This window comes from Myotis myotis, unplaced genomic scaffold, assembly GCF_014108235.1.
Source record: "Myotis myotis isolate mMyoMyo1 unplaced genomic scaffold, mMyoMyo1.p scaffold_m19_p_18, whole genome shotgun sequence".
Lineage (NCBI taxonomy): Eukaryota > Metazoa > Chordata > Mammalia > Chiroptera > Vespertilionidae > Myotis > Myotis myotis.
In genome coordinates, this window is record NW_023416322.1 from 10,085,470 (window position 1) to 10,103,242 (window position 17,773).

General features: G+C 49.3%; 1 protein-coding gene across 4 annotated transcripts; it reads right to left on the bottom strand.

Moving 5' to 3' along the window:
* Positions 1-4,688: 4,688 nt before the first annotated feature.
* Positions 4,689-16,608, bottom strand: CUNH1orf116 (chromosome unknown C1orf116 homolog). Of its 4 annotated transcripts, none has more exons than XM_036342765.1 (4): positions 16,451-16,608; positions 11,506-11,691; positions 8,833-9,007; positions 4,689-7,612 (listed from the first exon to the last, which is right to left on the bottom strand). In XM_036342765.1, the coding sequence occupies exons 2-4, from the start codon at positions 11,608-11,610 to the stop codon at positions 5,949-5,951; spliced, it is 1,944 nt and encodes a 647-aa protein (XP_036198658.1). In that variant the 5' UTR covers positions 11,611-11,691; positions 16,451-16,608; the 3' UTR covers positions 4,689-5,948. The 4 variants fall into 4 exon arrangements, with proteins under 4 accessions (XP_036198658.1, XP_036198659.1, XP_036198657.1 ...); XM_036342766.1 differs by lacking the exon at positions 16,451-16,608 and adding an exon at positions 15,490-16,187; XM_036342764.1 differs by lacking the exon at positions 16,451-16,608 and adding an exon at positions 14,286-14,501.
* Between the last annotated feature and the right edge of the window lie 1,165 nt (positions 16,609-17,773).

Here is a 17,773-nt window from a genome sequence, read left to right on the forward strand (position 1 = left end):
AGAAAAGAAGAAAAAACTGTTTTGAGTAATGTTTGGGGGTGATAGTGCCGTGCTTTATAATTGTTTGCAGAGGGCAGTGTCATGGATGGTATTTTGATTTCTGGCTTTACTCATTGGGTGAGTGCCAGTCTTGCTCAACTGAGATACAGAACACGGCAAAAGGGTCAGATATGGGAGGGGCCCCACGTGGGTCTGTGTTTGGACATATTGAGCTTGAGGTGCAAATGATGTAGGCTGCTGAGGCATTCAGCACTGAGGGGAGGTCTCAATAGAAATTTCTAAAGCTGTGAATTCTGGCCTGGTCTTCCGCACACACAGGTCCGGACGTGCGAGAGCAGCAGCACAGAGAGCAGGACCCTCTGCTGAGTTCCAATGAGCCTGGAGCTCCCCACACCACCAAGCAGGTCTCAGCACCAGCTGGGTGTCTTACAATTCGACTCCGTTCTGACACTGTCTGCCTGGAGGTAGCGTCAGATCCTACAAGTGGAGGCCTCAGTCCCACAAAGTGGCCTCCCCCTCCCTTCAGATGCCAATTGCAAGTCAGGATTGTTACCTGTGCTCCTGGCCAACAGACTAAATCGGAGGTTCTCAGGACCCCCTCATTGGGTTTGATTCATTTGCAAGAACAACCCAAAGAATTCGGGAAACCGGTTTATTCACTGGATTACTGGTTTATTACAAAATATATTAAAGGAAACTAATGAACAGCCAGATGAAGAGATACACAGAGCGAGGTCTGGAACAAAGGAGCTCTGTTCCTGGGAGCTCGGGGTGGGAACTGTTCTGGTTCACCGACCTGGAAGCTCCCCGAACTCTGGGGTTTTCAGGGAGGCTTCATTACATCGGCGCGATGGATTCAATCACTGGCCATTGGCAATTAAACTCAATCTTCAGCCCCTCTGCTTCGCCCAGAAGTGGGGTGGGTGGGAGGGTGGGACTAAAAGTTCCCAGGTGGTCAGCCTCCATCCTCAGGCGACCTTGGGGTTTTTCACAAGTCACTCCTTGACATAACAAAACACACCTTTATCCACCTCCTCACAGGAAATTCCCAAGGTTTTAGGATCTCTGAGCCAGAAATGGAGATGAAGACCAAATATATATTTCATATTAAATTGAAATCACAATTTCAGTCTTGTGCAGAAGAAAAACAACAGACAAAAAACTTGGTCATCATCCAACCTCTTCTTGCAGGAGGCTGGCCTCAGGGCAGGGCAACCACCAGAGGCTGCACTTTTCCAGTGGTGGGTGAAGTTAGAGGCACGGGGTAGTCCCTGCCTCTCCAAGTGGAAGCAGGGTGGCCGAAGATTAAAGCTAGAATTGTACCAGATTTCAAAATGATAATGATGCCATATTTGACCTAACCCTCGCCCACTGTATGTTTTCAGTTTTTCCTCTCCCCTCCTCTCTCCCATCCATTCACCCATCCACCCATCTATCCATCCACTCACCCACCCATTTATCCATTCGTTTTTCTGACTATATTTATATCCACTTATAGGTATAATTCCTCTTCAGGTAGGAGGTTGGATTAGATAATCTAAACATTTCCTTTCAGCCCTTAGTTATAGGAGGTATCTTTCACCTTAGGTTATATCGTGATTCTTTTTGGCAGGGTGTTGGTCTTTCCAATTAAGTTGTTTGGTTTCATTGAAACATACATTTTTCAGTGAAGCTCACCTTGTCCTGAGCTTTGTCAGGATATCATTTTGACTCAGATTATTTTGAACTCGAAACACATGGCACGTGGTGAATAAGAACAACCATTCAGACAGGCAATGAGCAAGAGGGAAGGACGGCCTGGAATTAGAGCATCACCTGGTTTTTCTCACTCGTATGCTATGTCAATGATGACAATGATGGTGGTGATGGTGATGATGGAAGTGATGATGGCGATGGCAGTGATGATGATGAGTTCAGTAAATCATATGGCCCTTATAGCAGAAGGGATTTAGAGAGGTCATCCACTGTACCTTCTTGCCTCCTGTTAACTAATGCCTGATTCATTCCTGAAATATGCCTAACCCTATTTTTAAAAATGGCCCCAAGAATCTTGAAACCTTTTCTAGCTCCACCTCTTCCTGACTTTAGCCAGAGTTCTCTCCTGCTATATGTTTACCAGTATTCTTCCCCTTCATTTAAAAAACGATTGAAACAATAGATAAGTAAATGGTAAATAAATAATGAAACATAATTATTGGATAGCCTATAGTCCTTTGAACTACACAGTGAAAGAAAAATTAAAGGAAGCAAAGAGAATCAAGCTATCTGGTCATGGGCCGCAAGAGATTGATGAAAAAGGGGGAAGCCGAGTTTGAGGATAGACAAGCTGGAAATAAACGGTTCAGCCTTCATGGAAACACAAACACCATATTGATGCTGATCTCTTCCAATTCCAGGAATCACAGTGTGGCGGAAGCTGAGTCACCTGGAAGGTGTGCCATAGCCTCGTTGTTACTTTGGACTTCCATTTGCAGAAAGATCTCCCGATTCCTCAGCGCTGCATCGAGTGTGCTCTTGGCTTCCTACCCTTTCTACATTTGCTCCCTGTGAGGAGGAAGGAATAAGATCCAGAAGACAATACTATCACTTATGGAGTTTCTACACCGTGTCAAGCACTGAACTTTACACAGTTTATAGCACTTGTTCATCCCCACAGTTTTCAAAAGGATGGCATTATCCCCATGTTATAGACTGAGAACTTGAAGTCCCAGGGTTCCCTGATTGGTAAGGGATGGAGGTTGAACTGAGCCCAGATCTATATGCTCCATAGTCACTCCCATGAGGAAAAGGGCACGGGAGCATTTTACCTGAATTCCTTCTTGGATTCTGACTGAGATGAACATGAATTCTCTTGTCCATGCCCCTGGTCTCTACCTCCTCTCGTCTAAGAGCCTACAGCTTCATATTATGATAGTATGATCCTTTCCTTCCTACATGTATGAGCATGGATCAGAGGATGGAGTGGCTCATCTCACATACACATATTGTAGACCCTGAAATCTTCACCTCCAGCTCTAACTCATATCAAACAGCGCCTGTTCTCCAGCCTCCCATCTGCCCTTCCTTCCATGGAATAAACACCAAGTTTTGCACACCTGCCTACCCCCGGGTTACAGGGAGGCCTCTGTCAGACCATACTTCACACTGGGAAGAAAGGCATCTAAGACATGCCTGCACCCATCCCCTGACCTCTGTGCAGGACTGCACGTAGGCCTGCCCCACCGAGTCACAGGGCAGAACTCCCAGAGTAGCACCTGAGTAGTGATTCAGAGGAGCAGCTGCCAGTATATCTGAGGGCACAGACCCCGCGTGCCAGGCTGAGAGGCCTGTATTTGGCAGGTGGTTTGTTCCTAGCAGTAGCAAGACTGCAACAGGGTATAACAGAGATGCAAGGTCAAGTGGAAGTAGAGTTGTCACTTTGGTTTTTTAAATCAAATGACTGACTTTTATACACTTTCATCCAAAATCCTTCAAAAAGAGATAACAACAACCCTGAAGACACTCACCTCCCACCCAATCAGTTAAAGTTGAATGAAGAGCAATCCTATACGGATATAAGAGAGAGACATACATTCCACAGGTGGCTCTAAATCACCTTCAGGATGGCAGATGTCCTCATTGGGATCCCATTGTCCATCTTCAAAGTGAGGACAACTAGTCTATTTTTGAATCCCAAAGACCATCTATAGAGAGAAACATGCTCTTTGAAGAATGAGGACATGGGACACATGGCATCTTTCAATAACAAGGGAAGGAAGGCTCTCAAAAGAAGAGAATTGCGGAAGTGGGCATGCCACCAGGGTGAGGCTGCAGGGCTGGAAGGCAGGCTGTACGTAACTCTGGTCTGGAGAGAAATGACCTCTCTCAGGGAGTGGGGATTTCGCAGGAAACACTCCTGACCAACCTGTGTCGGTCAGCCTTGAGTTGGGGTCAGGGCCCCAGATTCTTACCAAGGCTTACTTTACAGCGAACCCTACGTTTCCCTATTTATCAGGGCAATTAACAAAAAGCAAAGTGATCGTTCCTCAGGTTGTGTCTTGAAATATACACATGAAGCAGATCAACCAAATACATCGTGTCCACTCACTCAGTCCTCCGGGAGGGGGCCTTCTCCCTTTTGGGGAGTCTGTAATAAGACTTGGCTTGACCAACTGAGGGAGTTCCTGTGGGCTGTGACAGACCAAGTCCTCAGCCAGGGCCAGGAGTAAGGCACCAGGCGTTGGGGTGTGTGTGAGAGAGAGTACACAGAAACCATCACACCCACACCCCGCATACCACAACAGGGTGGAGCGGGCCACTTGTCCTTACCTTAACCTTCTCATCATGTTCAGAAATGCTGAGCTTTGCCTGTGCTGGGCCCCTAAGGATGCAGCCCCAAAATGCTCAGCCAACCTAAAGGGTACCTTTCCAATAAGAGCTTCCTTCCTGGATCTGCCCCTCACATCTGGGGACCCTGGACTCCAACCAGGTCACAGCCACGGGTCCCATTTATTTCCTAAGGGGAAGTAGGAGTCATGTCTCGCCACGTCTGATTCCCAAGCCTGTATTCACAAGCTCACACCACCCACTCTGATTACCTTCTTTTGGCATTTTCTCAAATTGCATAACGTGGTCAGGAAATTCGGGGTTAATAATGACTTACTCTACTGTTGCTTCCCAAAGATGAAATAAAAAGCCACAACACTAAATATGACACGGACAGCATTTAATCTCTGATATTTCAGAAGACACTTTAGGATGTGAAGGTCCCATGGGGTGCTGTGTGGATGCCTACAAGTACTGCGTGAGGGGAGGCAGCATGCAGCCTGGACTGGGATCAGGAGCCCAGCTCTGGCCCTGGCTCGGCTACTAAGTGGCATTGACTGTGGATGGGTCACTTCCCTTCTCCAACAGGGTTGGGTTTCAGCATCTCTGAGGCTCCTCCCAGCTCTGATATTCTATGCATAACTGGCAGAGAATGTGTCGTGTTGATTTTCCGTAGGTACTGAGGAAGGTAAAACTACTTACAATAGCGTGGGCAAGGCCCGAGACAGTTCTACTGTAAGTACCGAGCCTCTGGGCTCGGGTTCCCATCTCAGTGTTGGCCCAGCCTGGGGCCAGTCATGAGCAGACTGAGATAGGAGCAGAAATCACAGAATCAGGGACCACCGCATAGTTTTTTAGTGAATTTATCAAGTCCACAGTCAAGGACCCTCCCCAGCAGAGGTGTGCGCTTTGGCCACGTATCCCGCCTTCTCAGACCAACAAGAGCTCTGCTGCTCTCAATCAATCAAGAGTCTTCAGTTGCAGGAACATGTCCTGTCCTCGGGACGGGGGATGGTGAGAAGGTAGCCGCTGAAGAGATGACAGACCAACTCCTCTTGGCTCCTGTCCAGCAGGCCAGAACTGAGAGAGGGATCGAGCAAAGTAGGAGCCCGTCTCCATCTATCGCAGGAATTCTGGCAGACCCGCATTTCAGGTGATGCTGCACGTGTGGCACTGGCACATCCAATGGTCTCCTTTGACTTTCTTTTTTTAAATCAGGCTTGGCCACCCCTCTCCACTCAGTTAGGCCGAACTCTACCCAATGTACAAAAATCTCCAACATGAGCAGAATTCTCAATGACTCCTTGTGTCTTATAAATAGTTTCAGTGATATATACAGCCTAACACACACACTCTCTCTCTCTCTCTCTCTCTCTCTCTCTCTCTCTCTCTCTCTGGAAATCATATTCAGGATGATCACAGGTACTCATTGGCACAACCACCCTGAATCTGAGCGTAGGCTTGGACTCCAATCTCTCCCTCCTCTTCACTTCGGAGAGCAGAGCATTGGAGAGAAGCCTGACCCTGCCCAGCCCCTGAGCAGTGAGGTGGACAGGGCTCCTAGGTGGAGCCCTGAGTGTCGTCTTGTATGACAGGAGGCAGGGACGAGGTTGTGCGGGCAGTGCTGGTGGCCAGGGCCTACTTTACTCCTTCCACAGTCCCAGCTTCTTCAGAGCCTCCCTTCTGTGCTCATCAGGGATGCCTTTGGGGGAAATCTTGACACTGACACAAGTGGGACGAGGCAGCTTGTCGCGGCTCTGTCCTTGGTAAGACAGGCGCTTGGAGCTCTGCTCGTGGTCAGCCAGCATGCTCACCTGAATCCCCGCAAAGTCCTTCCCAGTGCCCAAGGAGGCGGGGCGGGGCCGGGAATTACGCAAGACACTGGGTGAGAGTTTGTTCAAGAAGGAGTCTTTTCCCAGAGAGCTGCTGGCCTTGGAGCTGGGGTCTTTCTCAGCTGAGAGGTAGCTGCTCAGCCCCACACCTGACCGCTCCAGCGTGTTGGACTTGAAGTTCATCTGCCTCAGCCCAGGGATGCTGCTCTCCTGCAGCGTCAGGGGATTACTTACCCCTGGGGCCCTAGGGATGAGGATTGGCATAGACTTGGCAGCTGGAACTTTCCCTGGAGTGGGTTCCTGGGCAGGAATGAAAACCTTGCCTGGAGTAGATCCCTGAGCCAGAGCTGGAGCCAGGGCTTTCATTGGAGAAGGTCCCCGGGTTGGAGCAGGAGCCAGTGCCTTCCCCGCTGAGACCTGAGGTGCAGGCTGAGCTAGGGCGGGAGCTGATGCTGGGGCTGGGGCAGGGGCCTGAGCGCCAGTCCCCTTGAGTCTGATGGAGCTGGGGGGCTTACTTAAGTGGGGGCTGGGCTTCTCTTGGTCCAGGGGCAGCCCCAGCTTCTCCAGAGCCTCCTTGCGTGCTTTCCTCTGCTCCTGCAGTGAAGAGGAGACCAGGCCGGAATCGCAGGGGGCAGCCTCGGGGTGGCGGGACAGCCAGGGCTGGGGGTCGCTGTGGAAACTGCTTCGGCTGCTCTTGAGAACAATATTAGGGGGCAGCTTCCGGGGCTTAGGCCCTGTGAGGGGAGCCACTTGGGCATCTGGATCCCGCCCTGGTGGGACGGAAGCATCTGTAGCCCTGGCGTTCTGAGACGACATGGCAGGAAGAGGCCGAGGCTGTCCTGGTGCCCCCGTCGAGCCTTTCTCATTGGCTTTTTGGGACATGGCCTCTGAAGAAGTCTCCTTTCTCTTCTGGGGGCTGAGTGACGTGAGGAGCTGGGGCGCGGGGGTCCTCTCCCCTGGCCCTGTGGGCGAGCTGTCTTCCCCACGCTGCTCGGGCTGGGCGTCCCGGAAAGCCTCTGGTGGGGGGATGAGCGCTATGTCCAAATCAAGGACGGCCTCCTGGAGCCCGGCCGGAGCCTGGCTGGGCTCCCTGCCCTGGCTGAGCTGCTCTTCCCTGGGGTCTGGGATGACCCTCTGGACTGGAACCTGGCTGGGCTCCCTGCTCTGGCTGAGCTGCTCTTCCTTAGGGTCTGGGAGGACCCTCTGCACTGGAGCCTGGCTGGGCTCCCTGCCCTGGCTGAGCTGCTCTTCCCTGGGGTCTGGGATGACCCTGTTGGGTTCCCCTGGCAGGTGGCTGTTCGTCTGGGGGGTGCTTTTCCTGAGGTTCTGGTTCCTACTGATGTGGATATTGCGGGGGAGGCTGTAGGAGCCGGATCTGAAGCCCAGGCCTTGGGGTTCAGGCAGAGGGGGGACGCTGGACTGGGTTGCTCTCCTTGGCTCTGGTCTTTGCTGAGCAACCGTCTCCTCTGGATGTCCTGTGAGGGGCCGGGAGAACAGGCAAAGAGAGGACAGAGGTGAGAACCCTGCTGCCAAGGGAAAAGCAAATATTCCCTGAACTCTGGTCTCTAATTTGCATGGATGGGTTTTGTTGTTATTGGTTCTTTGCTCTTAAAGGGGCAGCACTCTTGCCTGGATATCATTTAGATGAGCAGGTTGATACTAGCAGATTCCCTTCCATCAGGGATTAATTTTTCACAACAACTGGGGAAAAGGCAGCCCACGATGGCTCCCTGTCCTGAAAGCAGGCTCTTTCTAACCGTCTACAGAAGCACCAGTGGTGGGAGAGACCCAGGACTGTCCCCTAGGTATCTTGGGGCTCCCCGGTAAGTGATCCAATGGAAACATTGAACTCGAGCAGCATGAACAGGTGATTTGCCCTTGTTGGGGTCCACCTTCTTCCTTCACTTCCCATACTGGTAAGTACCCGGATGATTCTGGGTAATGGCCAAAGCTGTCCCCACACCAGAGAGCGACCTGGGCCCTTTCCTTCCGGTGAGCTAGTCAGGTGCACCGGGCCCACTGGGCCAGGGAGTGAGTCTGAGGTGGCAGTGAAGCCCCGTGTTCCCATGTACGGCTCGAGCTTCAGGGACGTTCTAACACATTATCAATAAATAGTTGCTAAATCAATGAATGAATGATTGCAGCCTTGATTCCAGCGGGACTCTCCTCAGGAGGAAAGTGCCCACCTACCCTGGGACATATGGCCCCACACTCACATGCCATCCTGTCCCCCTTCTACTGGGCCTCAACACCACTGGCTCTGCACACACTCTCCCCAGGGCCTTAAGGTGCCACCCACTCAGGCTGAGGGGGCCCCTCCCTCTTCTTATCTCCTGCAGCCTCAGCCTCTGGGTCATCCAGATTAGCTCCCCACACTGACTCAGACTCTACAGAGCCACCCACCCCTCCCTCACCTCTGTGGTTCTATCTATTTAGAATTCCTCCATGAGTGGGTGGCAGCTGGTCAAACCCTCTTCCTCCCAGGCCTCTGACACAGGTAGAAAGGCTTAGGAAGCTGGCTGGTCAGCACACCCTCCTTCCCTCCAGGGTCAAAGCTTTATTCTGGCCAGGAGAGTGGAAGGGAGTGTGGTCACTCCTTCTGCTGCCTGTGACCCTTAAAGCCAAGAGCCATCAAAGTAGAAGGACGTTCAGATCTCCTGCGTTTCGCCAAAGGTGCCCAGACAGTCTCTCTTACCCTGGGGAGCAGGCTGGAGTAGGGGCAGTGCTCGGGGACTTTGGGGAGTTGTGTCTTGCTCAGACTCCTCAGTGGACAGTCCGCTGTCAGCCTCGGTGTCCAATGAGCCAATGGTCTCCTCCAGGAAGAGCAAACACTCCTTCTCTTCAGCGGACAGGAAGTCGTAGCTGTCGGTCTGGAGTGAGGACAGGAGGAAGGAGAGGAGAAGGCAGCTATGAGAGAAAGCTCGGCAGAAACTGGCGGGGCCGAGAACCACCCTGCGTTGGGGAAGGAATGCTGAAGAGCTGGAAACCTTTCCACGGTGCTACTCTGCAAACCTGCTGGAGCTGCTTCCTGAAACTGTAGGCACCAGGGAGGGCAGAGACTGGCGGGCTGCTGTCCCACCAGCACCTGGGTCAGGCGGCTGGGCAGGCAAATGGCAAGAGGCCTTTCTTTTGCTCAGTCCTGGGTGACATGCTTGGGAGCACAGATCAGAAGCAGTCCCAGGTTCTCATTCCGATTTCTCTGCAATTATTTGTTGTTTCTTTGCTCAAATATGCCCAATATTTCACTTTTTGTGTCTCCAATTTAGCTCTAACTTATACAAGCAACATAAAGATTTGACCTTCCACTTGAAAGGTATTGCTTTCAACTTTTCTAAGTACTTCTGCATACTTGACCTGGCATGTCAAGGACAGGATGAGGACAAACAGGAAAATCGGCCAACTGCTGGCTGCCAGGCCAATGGGAACAGTGGTATGACTAGCCACAGATACATCTACTAAATAATTTATACTTGACTCTGAAATGCATTCCATACAGGATTTTTTTCCCATGCGTATTTACCTTCTTGATAGTATTTGGCTCTGCTAACATTCAAATGAGTGTGCATTTCTTAAGCAAATAGTAACTTAAGGGGGGAGGGTGAAGAAATTGGATGAGTATAGGGGGAGGGGGGAGAAAGCTATTTGGTATTAAATATTAGGTAGATATTAAGTAACTGATTTGAATTATGAGAAAGCCCATAGGAATATCTAGAAAAAAATGCTATGGTCATTTCCGATGGTTACTGACCAATGTTCTACAGGCCAGGAAGACCCATGGAACAGTCACTCTCCAAACAAGAGGTTGAAGGGAAAACTAAAAGGGCAAATAGGAATATATGAAATTTGGCCCAAGTCTGTTCCTGGTATCTTTGTCCCTCTTCCTAATATTTGAGATGCTTCAGAGTTATATATTCTCCAGACCCACTCAGATGGCCAGGAAAGATTTTGGGATAGCCCTACAAACATCCTGGGAGGAGGGAAGGGAGCTGTTGGAATAACCATTCCAGTCCCAGACTCCTTAAAGTGCCATCTGTCAGCTGACCGAGTGACAACTGACAGATGGCATTTACATTTCAAGGGAAGCCCTAAACATAGCCCTTGGAAGCCCTGAAGCCAACTCCGGACAAAGATAAGCCAGCTCTGGGTTTACCCTTTGTGGATGTTTCTTTCTGAAAACCTTACATCCCAGTCATACTCTGCGTCCAGTGGTATGTAACTATGCTCCATTTTTACATATCGAAACTCATTGACTGTATATCCTCACCTGAGGATATGTTTTCACCAGTTTAAGAGAGAGAGAAAGAGAGGGAGAGAGAGAGAGAGAAATATCGCCAGGTTGCCTTCCATATGTGCCCTGACCAGGGATCGAACCACAACCTAGGTATGTGCCCTGACCAGGAATAGAACCTGCCACCTTTTGTTGTAGCTCCAACCAACTTAGCCACACCGACCAGGGCTCACTGACTATATTAAACATCCTCGTACATGTCGGTGTACAGTCGACACCCTTATAATCCTTACATTTTCAAATACCTCTAAAGCCATAAACTATAAATAACTATAAATTCTCAGGTGTTATTATGTATGTGATGAATTTCCACAGGAAAGGCAAGCTTACATTTCACATAGGGCAGGTTTACTCTTTCACACTAGCCATACAACAATTAAGATTTAAATTCATGCCCAGAAAAATTATAATTTATTATGTGCCATTCACAAATCATTAAACATAGTGACTTCGGAAGAGTCTCAATCTCTGCTCATACATAGATTAATTCTTTTCTACATAGAGAAATGTGCTAAGTGCTATATATACATTTCATTCACCTCCCTGCAAGAACGCTATGAATTCAGTTTTAATATTATCCCCATTGTAAAACTAAGGAGACTGAAGCTTAGAGAAATGAAGTCATTTGCCCAAGGTCATACAGCTCATACTACGGAACCCAGATCTGTTCGGCTCCAGAACCCAGGCACTTAATTACTCTGGTCTCTTTGATCTTTTTAAAGACTGAAATAAAGCTGCTAATTGCAGAGAACCAACCTCAGGAACCCATGTGCTACCAGCGTCTGTATCCTAGTTTCCACCACGACCTCAGATCACCGGCCTGCTCCCTCATCTCCACTCAGACCCCCAACCTAATGAAAACTAGAAAAAGTCTCACTTGTCCAACTGCGCTCTGGGGTTGTCCCACCCTATAGAACCATGGGTGACTCAGAGGCAGAAAGCATCAACTCGGATGATTCACTCCCTGACAAGGAAGATGAAAGAGAAGGAGCAGTGAGCCAGGTTGGTGGTGGGCAGGGCGGGGCGGGGCAGGGCAGGTGTGCAGACAGCGGGCCAGGTTGCAGGACAGAGAGTACATACAGATCCGGAGCGGGTGGAGGTGGTGCTCGTCATGCTGTCCCAGCTGCCGATGCGGGTCACAGGTTCCGAGCCAGGCCCCTCTGGCCACAGCTCCCTCTCGGGCATTGCCAGAAGCAAGGTGCAGGGACGGCGAAAGGGGCTCCCAGAGGGGAAGCGGAGAGAAGCGAAGAATGTCCCAAGCTGGGCCTGAAAAGAAAAGAATCAAAGCCATGTGTGAGCCAAGCCTGGGCTCTGGCAAGGCTCTGCCCAGGCAGGCCCTGGAGCAGCATGGCAGCAGGGACATCAAGCAAGCAAAGTGTTGGAAGGGGCCGTGGACAGCCATTACCCAAACCCAACCCCCCCAGCCTGCAGGGAAGGACACACAAGCTGGCTCACATACATGCAGAAGGACGGACTTAGGTGGTGGAGGAGCATGTAGTCAGAAAGGAAATGCCATCATCTCCTTTAGTCACCTTTCTCTCTGAACTAGGGGGCTTACCCTCCATCCTCATTACTATAAACAATAAATATTATAGGGGTTAATAGCTTGGATTCTGGAGGTCGTTGGATCTGGGTTTAAATCACAGGTTAGCCATTTACAGTTATGTGACTTGAAGCAAATGACTCTTTCAGTTTATTTTTCCTCATGGAACAGGGTTAATGTAAGGACTAAATGAGAACAGTTAGCATCATTTAGCTGGTAGTCAATATTAAGCAATGAATAACTAACTACTACTGTTCTTATAATAAGAAAAAGACAAAATCCGCTTGGGATCAAAGTAAATTGAAGGAAGGGAAACAAGAGTTTAGAGAAGACGGGTTCAGGGAGACTATAGGCTTGAAAGAAGGAACAGGGCCTTAATAGTACCTACATCATAGGGTTGTCTTAAAGATACAACAAAATAGTCCACGTAAAACACTTGCACAGTGCACGGCCCGATTGTTAGCTGCTATTATAGTCAACAGCACCATCATCACAGCAGCCACCAGCAAGCCACCACTGTCTCCCTAGCCTTGGACACACATGCATAGCACCTACAGTGGTTGGCACAAACCCAATTTTCCTCGTGTGCATCACCCCCTCTATGGTTGAACTGATTCCAAGGAGGTTTCCTAACCCAGGTCAAATAAACAAGAAAAATGTCCCAGATAGCGTCCTCCCAACTCCAACTCCTAGGGAAAAACGTTTCAAGTTCACTGTGCCAATAGTAACAGCAAAGGAAGGCCATCCACCTTCTGAAAACCACAAGGACTTTCACATGCCTGTGTGTGGGAAACACTCCAGCAGAATTGGGAGGGCCAGGGTGACGCTCCTTTGTGAACATGAAATTCTAAAAAAATATATAAAGATTAAAAGACAGTCTAAACAGAAAGTTGAGGGAGAGGTAGAATACAAAATATAGAATAGAGTCTGATTCTGAATCCATATTTCCCCCATGACACCATACTTTGTCTTCTACCACCTTTCCTACCCTTCCAATACTAGGTAAAATGCCCTAGAAAAAAAATGTGTTCTATTTGAGATCTCGGGACTTGGGGTTTGGATTTCAGGGCTCGTTGTTCCTTCACCAATCACTGCTCCCAATGCCTAAGCCAGGTTTAGGCTGTGCTGGGTGTGTCAGCCTGCCAGCTCCAAGGCGCTGACAAGCACAAGGCCTCAGAGAGCTCCCCTCCTGCTCGGGAGAAAGCCCTCAGGTGGAGCAGGGAGGGAGGAGAAGGACAATGGGGAACGAAGAGGGAAGATCCCTAATGACACAGGTAGTTGATGGTGGCCCAGCGCCTCTCAGGAGATAGAGAGGGAACAAGAAGGAACAGAAATGCCAAAGATGCCCAATGACAAGTCATCATTGGGTAAGGCAGGTCTTAGAGTTCCTTCATGAGGTTAGTTGCCCAATATCTAGAACCCCAAAGACACAGAAACATGAGAAGTCATGTGAATGAAGTCCAGTCACCTCCTACATCCACTCCATTGATGACTAGGTTCAGATAGTACTAACTCATCCTTGACATTCTATGAGATTGATGCCATTACAGAAAAGGGGAACCATCTCTCATAAGACGGGCTCAAGGAATGCTAGATGAATGAATTTGACGTCCATTTAGTGTCTGTTGAGTTGAACTATGGGAAGACCTCTTTTTCTGGCTTCTACCCTATTACTGTAAGCGCAATGGAATCTGGTCAGTGCTTTCAGTTAAACTAACAGGCCTGGAGCATGCGCTGTTTCTGAGAAGTGAGTGGAGAACCATGGGTCTAGTTTTTGCCTTCATTTCTCTTCTCTGAAAAATCGGGGCAGTAAATAGTCAAAGTGGCTCACTGTCATGAATATAATATTCTCCGTGAATGGGTGAGAGGGTGCTCCCTCTTCCTTTCAGAGAAAATGACTACCCGGGTTCTTCTAAGCACCCTTCAGTGTTTATAGTGGTTTCCTAGCCTGTCCTTCCTCCTAGGGTGCCTGTCACACTCTCACTTCAGAACCAGGGTGGCCTGAAGCAGCTGGAAGAGATGGAAACAATTTGAATAGCACTACTTCAAAAAAAAGAAATAGCTTACAAAGTACTTTAAATATGCTAATGAGATATTCAAAATAGCCTGATCACTTAGGCAGGGTGTGGCCCACTTCCCCTCCCTCTAACTGTACATCCAGGACAGCCGGTGGCCCCTGCCCTTCCAGAGGGCATCTCAGACCGTCCAGATGCAAGAGGGCCATGCACCTAAAGAAGGTCATTGGCCACCCCTGGCTGAGCACAGAAGCCCTACAGTCACCCTTCTTCTAACTCACACCTTGAACCCTGTACATTACCTTCTCCAGCTTCATGCTCCAAGGCCAGGTTTGGCCCCAACAACAGCCATCTCCATACTAAAGACATTACACCAAGTGCCATTGAAGATCATATCATCAGACGCTACATAACCACTGCAGGGACAAATCCCAACCTGAAACCAAAGTTCAGTGAGTCCTGAAGTGCTCCAACCTCGGCTCCACACCTTGCTTTCTGACGCAGCGTCTGACCCGTGAAAAGGTCTCTCCCCACTCCCACTTCCCCTCCCACCCTCCCTCACCAGTTTGGCCTGATCTGGATGCGGCTGCATTTCCTTCCACCAACTTTACAACCTTGAAACTTGGGGACTATTTCAGGGCAATCATTGAAACCTGAGATATTTCAACCTGATAAAAAGCCCGAGTACAAGCACTCAGGTGAGAGTTTGGTATCTTTGAACCCTTGACCTCTGGAGGACTTGAGGGGAGGAGGGAATGGGTTAAGAAATGTGTATAGTTAGGGCTGGCCATGCACAGGCACATTAAATATTAACCACTCCACTAAAGGCAGCCAAGCCTTGGAGGAGAGTAAATAAATAGCGTGTGGGATTCTGGCATCTGCAGGGGTGGGGTGGGCAGGAGGCTTCAGCCCCATTTCAGTTTTCTCTGTACCTTCTTAATAGACTCCTCCCCTGAGCCACCCCCACATCCTCCCAGGGCTCGGTCTCCCTCCCCAGTAGTCAAGGAGGTCGCCTACTTCCTTCAGACTAGGTGTCTCTGCTTTTCTACCCAGAAATGCATCCCAGGTTGGACAAGATCCCAAGGAAACCACCAGGACGACTTCCATTGTACTGTGGGTGCATCCTCTCCGAGCACGTGGGGAAGTTTCTGCGTGCTTTATGGAAACGCTCTAAACCCCCTCTTCACCCCTGGGTCTGAGGGAAGGGGTTGGTATACATATTCTCTGCACAAAAGAGCTTTGTTAGAAAGCCAATACAAGGGTTGGCAAAAGTAGGTTTACAGTTGTTCATTGGCAAAAACAAGAATAAACTCTGTTTCCCGTAGTCACAACTGTTCACCTACTTTTGCCCACCCCTGTATATCTGTACATTCACTCAGCTTGTGTCTCAGACCCCAGGTCTTCCTGCTTCCCTCTTTCCTGCAGCAGGAGAAAGGAGACATAGGGCAAAGTTACAGGCCAGAGTGCCCCCCATCCCCAGAGGTGGATAATGGAGAGCTGACTTACTATTCTGACTTGACTTCTGCATCCAACTTCCTTGTGCAAGTAAACCTGTCAAACAAGCTGCTAACTGGGAACCCTGATGAAAGCACACCCGGGGCTGGTTCTCTCTGTGGACACGATCACACTCCTGTGACCTGAGCCCCACTCGGAACTCCTACCAGAGTCATCATGCAACCACGAAAGAGTCATAAAAATGTGGGTGAGGCCCCAGCACAGCCAAGTAGCTTTCGGTTTGCCAGTCTCCATGTCTATTCACAGGTCAAGTCAGAAAATTAATTGAGTTGAACCCAAATAAAGGGGGACTCTGCGACTGGCTTGTCCATGAGGTTTCCAGAGATGAGCTGGTAGCCTGAGCTGGAGTTTTTCCAATGTAACCAAACCTCGCCTCCCCTCACAAACAAGCCAGCGGAGCTCATGCCTTACACACCTGTCCACAGAAAGCTCCATTATCACATTGCCAGTATTACACACACACACACACATACACACACACTGCACCCTTTACTTAAATAAAGATAGTGGGTGAGTTGATAAAGCCATGGGAGAGTTTCCAGTGGAAATGCAATGGAAAAAACTACTCCCATTTCCTGGGCCTTCCTGCATTTTGACTTCTCTACTCCAACGATTCTCGTCCAAAGTCACAAGTCAATTGGAATTGCTCAGAGATGGAAATTTCCAAAACAAACCTATTTCCCCCCCTTGTACGCTTATCCAACCTAAATAAGCAGGTGGAAAGAAAAAAAAAAACATTCCAGCCCTGGTCTCCACAAAAGCACTTCAATCCAACCTTCTCGCATCCCCGACTGGCCTCTGGGAGTTGAGGAACAGAGAGGAAAGCCCGCTAGCTGGGGTGTATAGGGCTCCCCACAACCCTCTAGCTCTGAGTTCCCACACAGCCCCCTACCCCCTCACACACACACACCTTGCTACAGTATAAGCAACAGTTGGTTAGCGATGAACTCACCTTTACTGGGTCGGGGGCTGAAGAGAGGAAAGAGATACCCTTATATTTCAAAGGGCGGAGACGCGGACAGAGCCGGCTTCCCCTGCCTCCTGCTGTTTTCTTCTTTTGACCTCTTCCTGACTTACCTGGACAGGTAAATGCTTCATCTGTGCTGGTTCGCCCCACCCTGCCTGACTCTCAGCCAATCCCAGCATTCTCTCCCTCCTTCTCATTCCAGCTGTTTCTCCAGGGAAGGTGTGGGAGGGGAATGGGCAGGGCGGTGTTGCTCTCACTTAGCCAATCATCTCTTGCCATTCCTTCCCCTATTAAGAGCCAATAAAGGGCCCTTTTAAAAAAAACGGAGGGCTGGAAGGAAGAGGGACTGGTTTGGGCTGAGAATGGAAAAGGAGAGTTGGCAGTGAGGGAGTAGGCAAAAAAATAAAATAAAATAAAATAAAATAAATTGTTTTTTAAATTACGTCTTCATATAAAGAAACAGTCCACTGGGCAGTCTGCTCTTTTACGCATCGGTCTGAAACTTGGTTTTCTATCTAGAGCTGCCTTCTTCCACTTGGAACGAAGTTTTCCCCAGAATTCTCCAAATTAAAATCCCCTGTGGCCAATTTCGTTCATGACTTTTCCAATCTTTCGGAATCACTTTCATCCTCAAGCCTTTGCCTAGCAGCCCATAGTGTTTCAAAGTCCACTCCTGACCGTGAGGGAGATGCTTAAGACTAGGGATGCCTAGGACTAGGGATGACACACCCTTGCCCCCCCCCCCGCCCCCCCACACCCGCCCCCCAGATTGCCAAGGGCCTTCTTGGCCTCATTTCTTTCTGCGGGAAACGAAACAATTTTCTCTCCGGAGAGTTCCCTGCTACAAAAGTGCCTGGACAGCCTCAATGGAGAGAACATGCTTGTTGTCGTTGGGTCTCTGGTCTCTTAGCTGTTCATGGAAGGTAGCAATAACCATTCATAAATAAAAACAAAATAAGTTACCCACCAGGTTAGCAACTCCTGAATCCTCCCATGGCGGATTTTTGGCACGTGTAGGTAACCAGGAGAAGCAGGGAGAAGAGAGTAGGTGGAAGAATCCGGTACTTTCAGGAAGAAATCTCCCTCCAAGTATGGAAGCTACTTTTACCACTTGTGATTTTTGCCTGGATGCTGATCTTTCCCGGACATAGGTTTTCCTCAGTGTCAAAAGGGCGGGAAGGAAAATTAAAATCAATGCCCATAATAACTGCCAACATTTATTAAGCTGTTGCTGGGCATTAGGTATTGTGCTGTGCTCTGCATTTTCATCCACCCTTTCATTTCATCTTCATTTCAACTTCAAAAGGT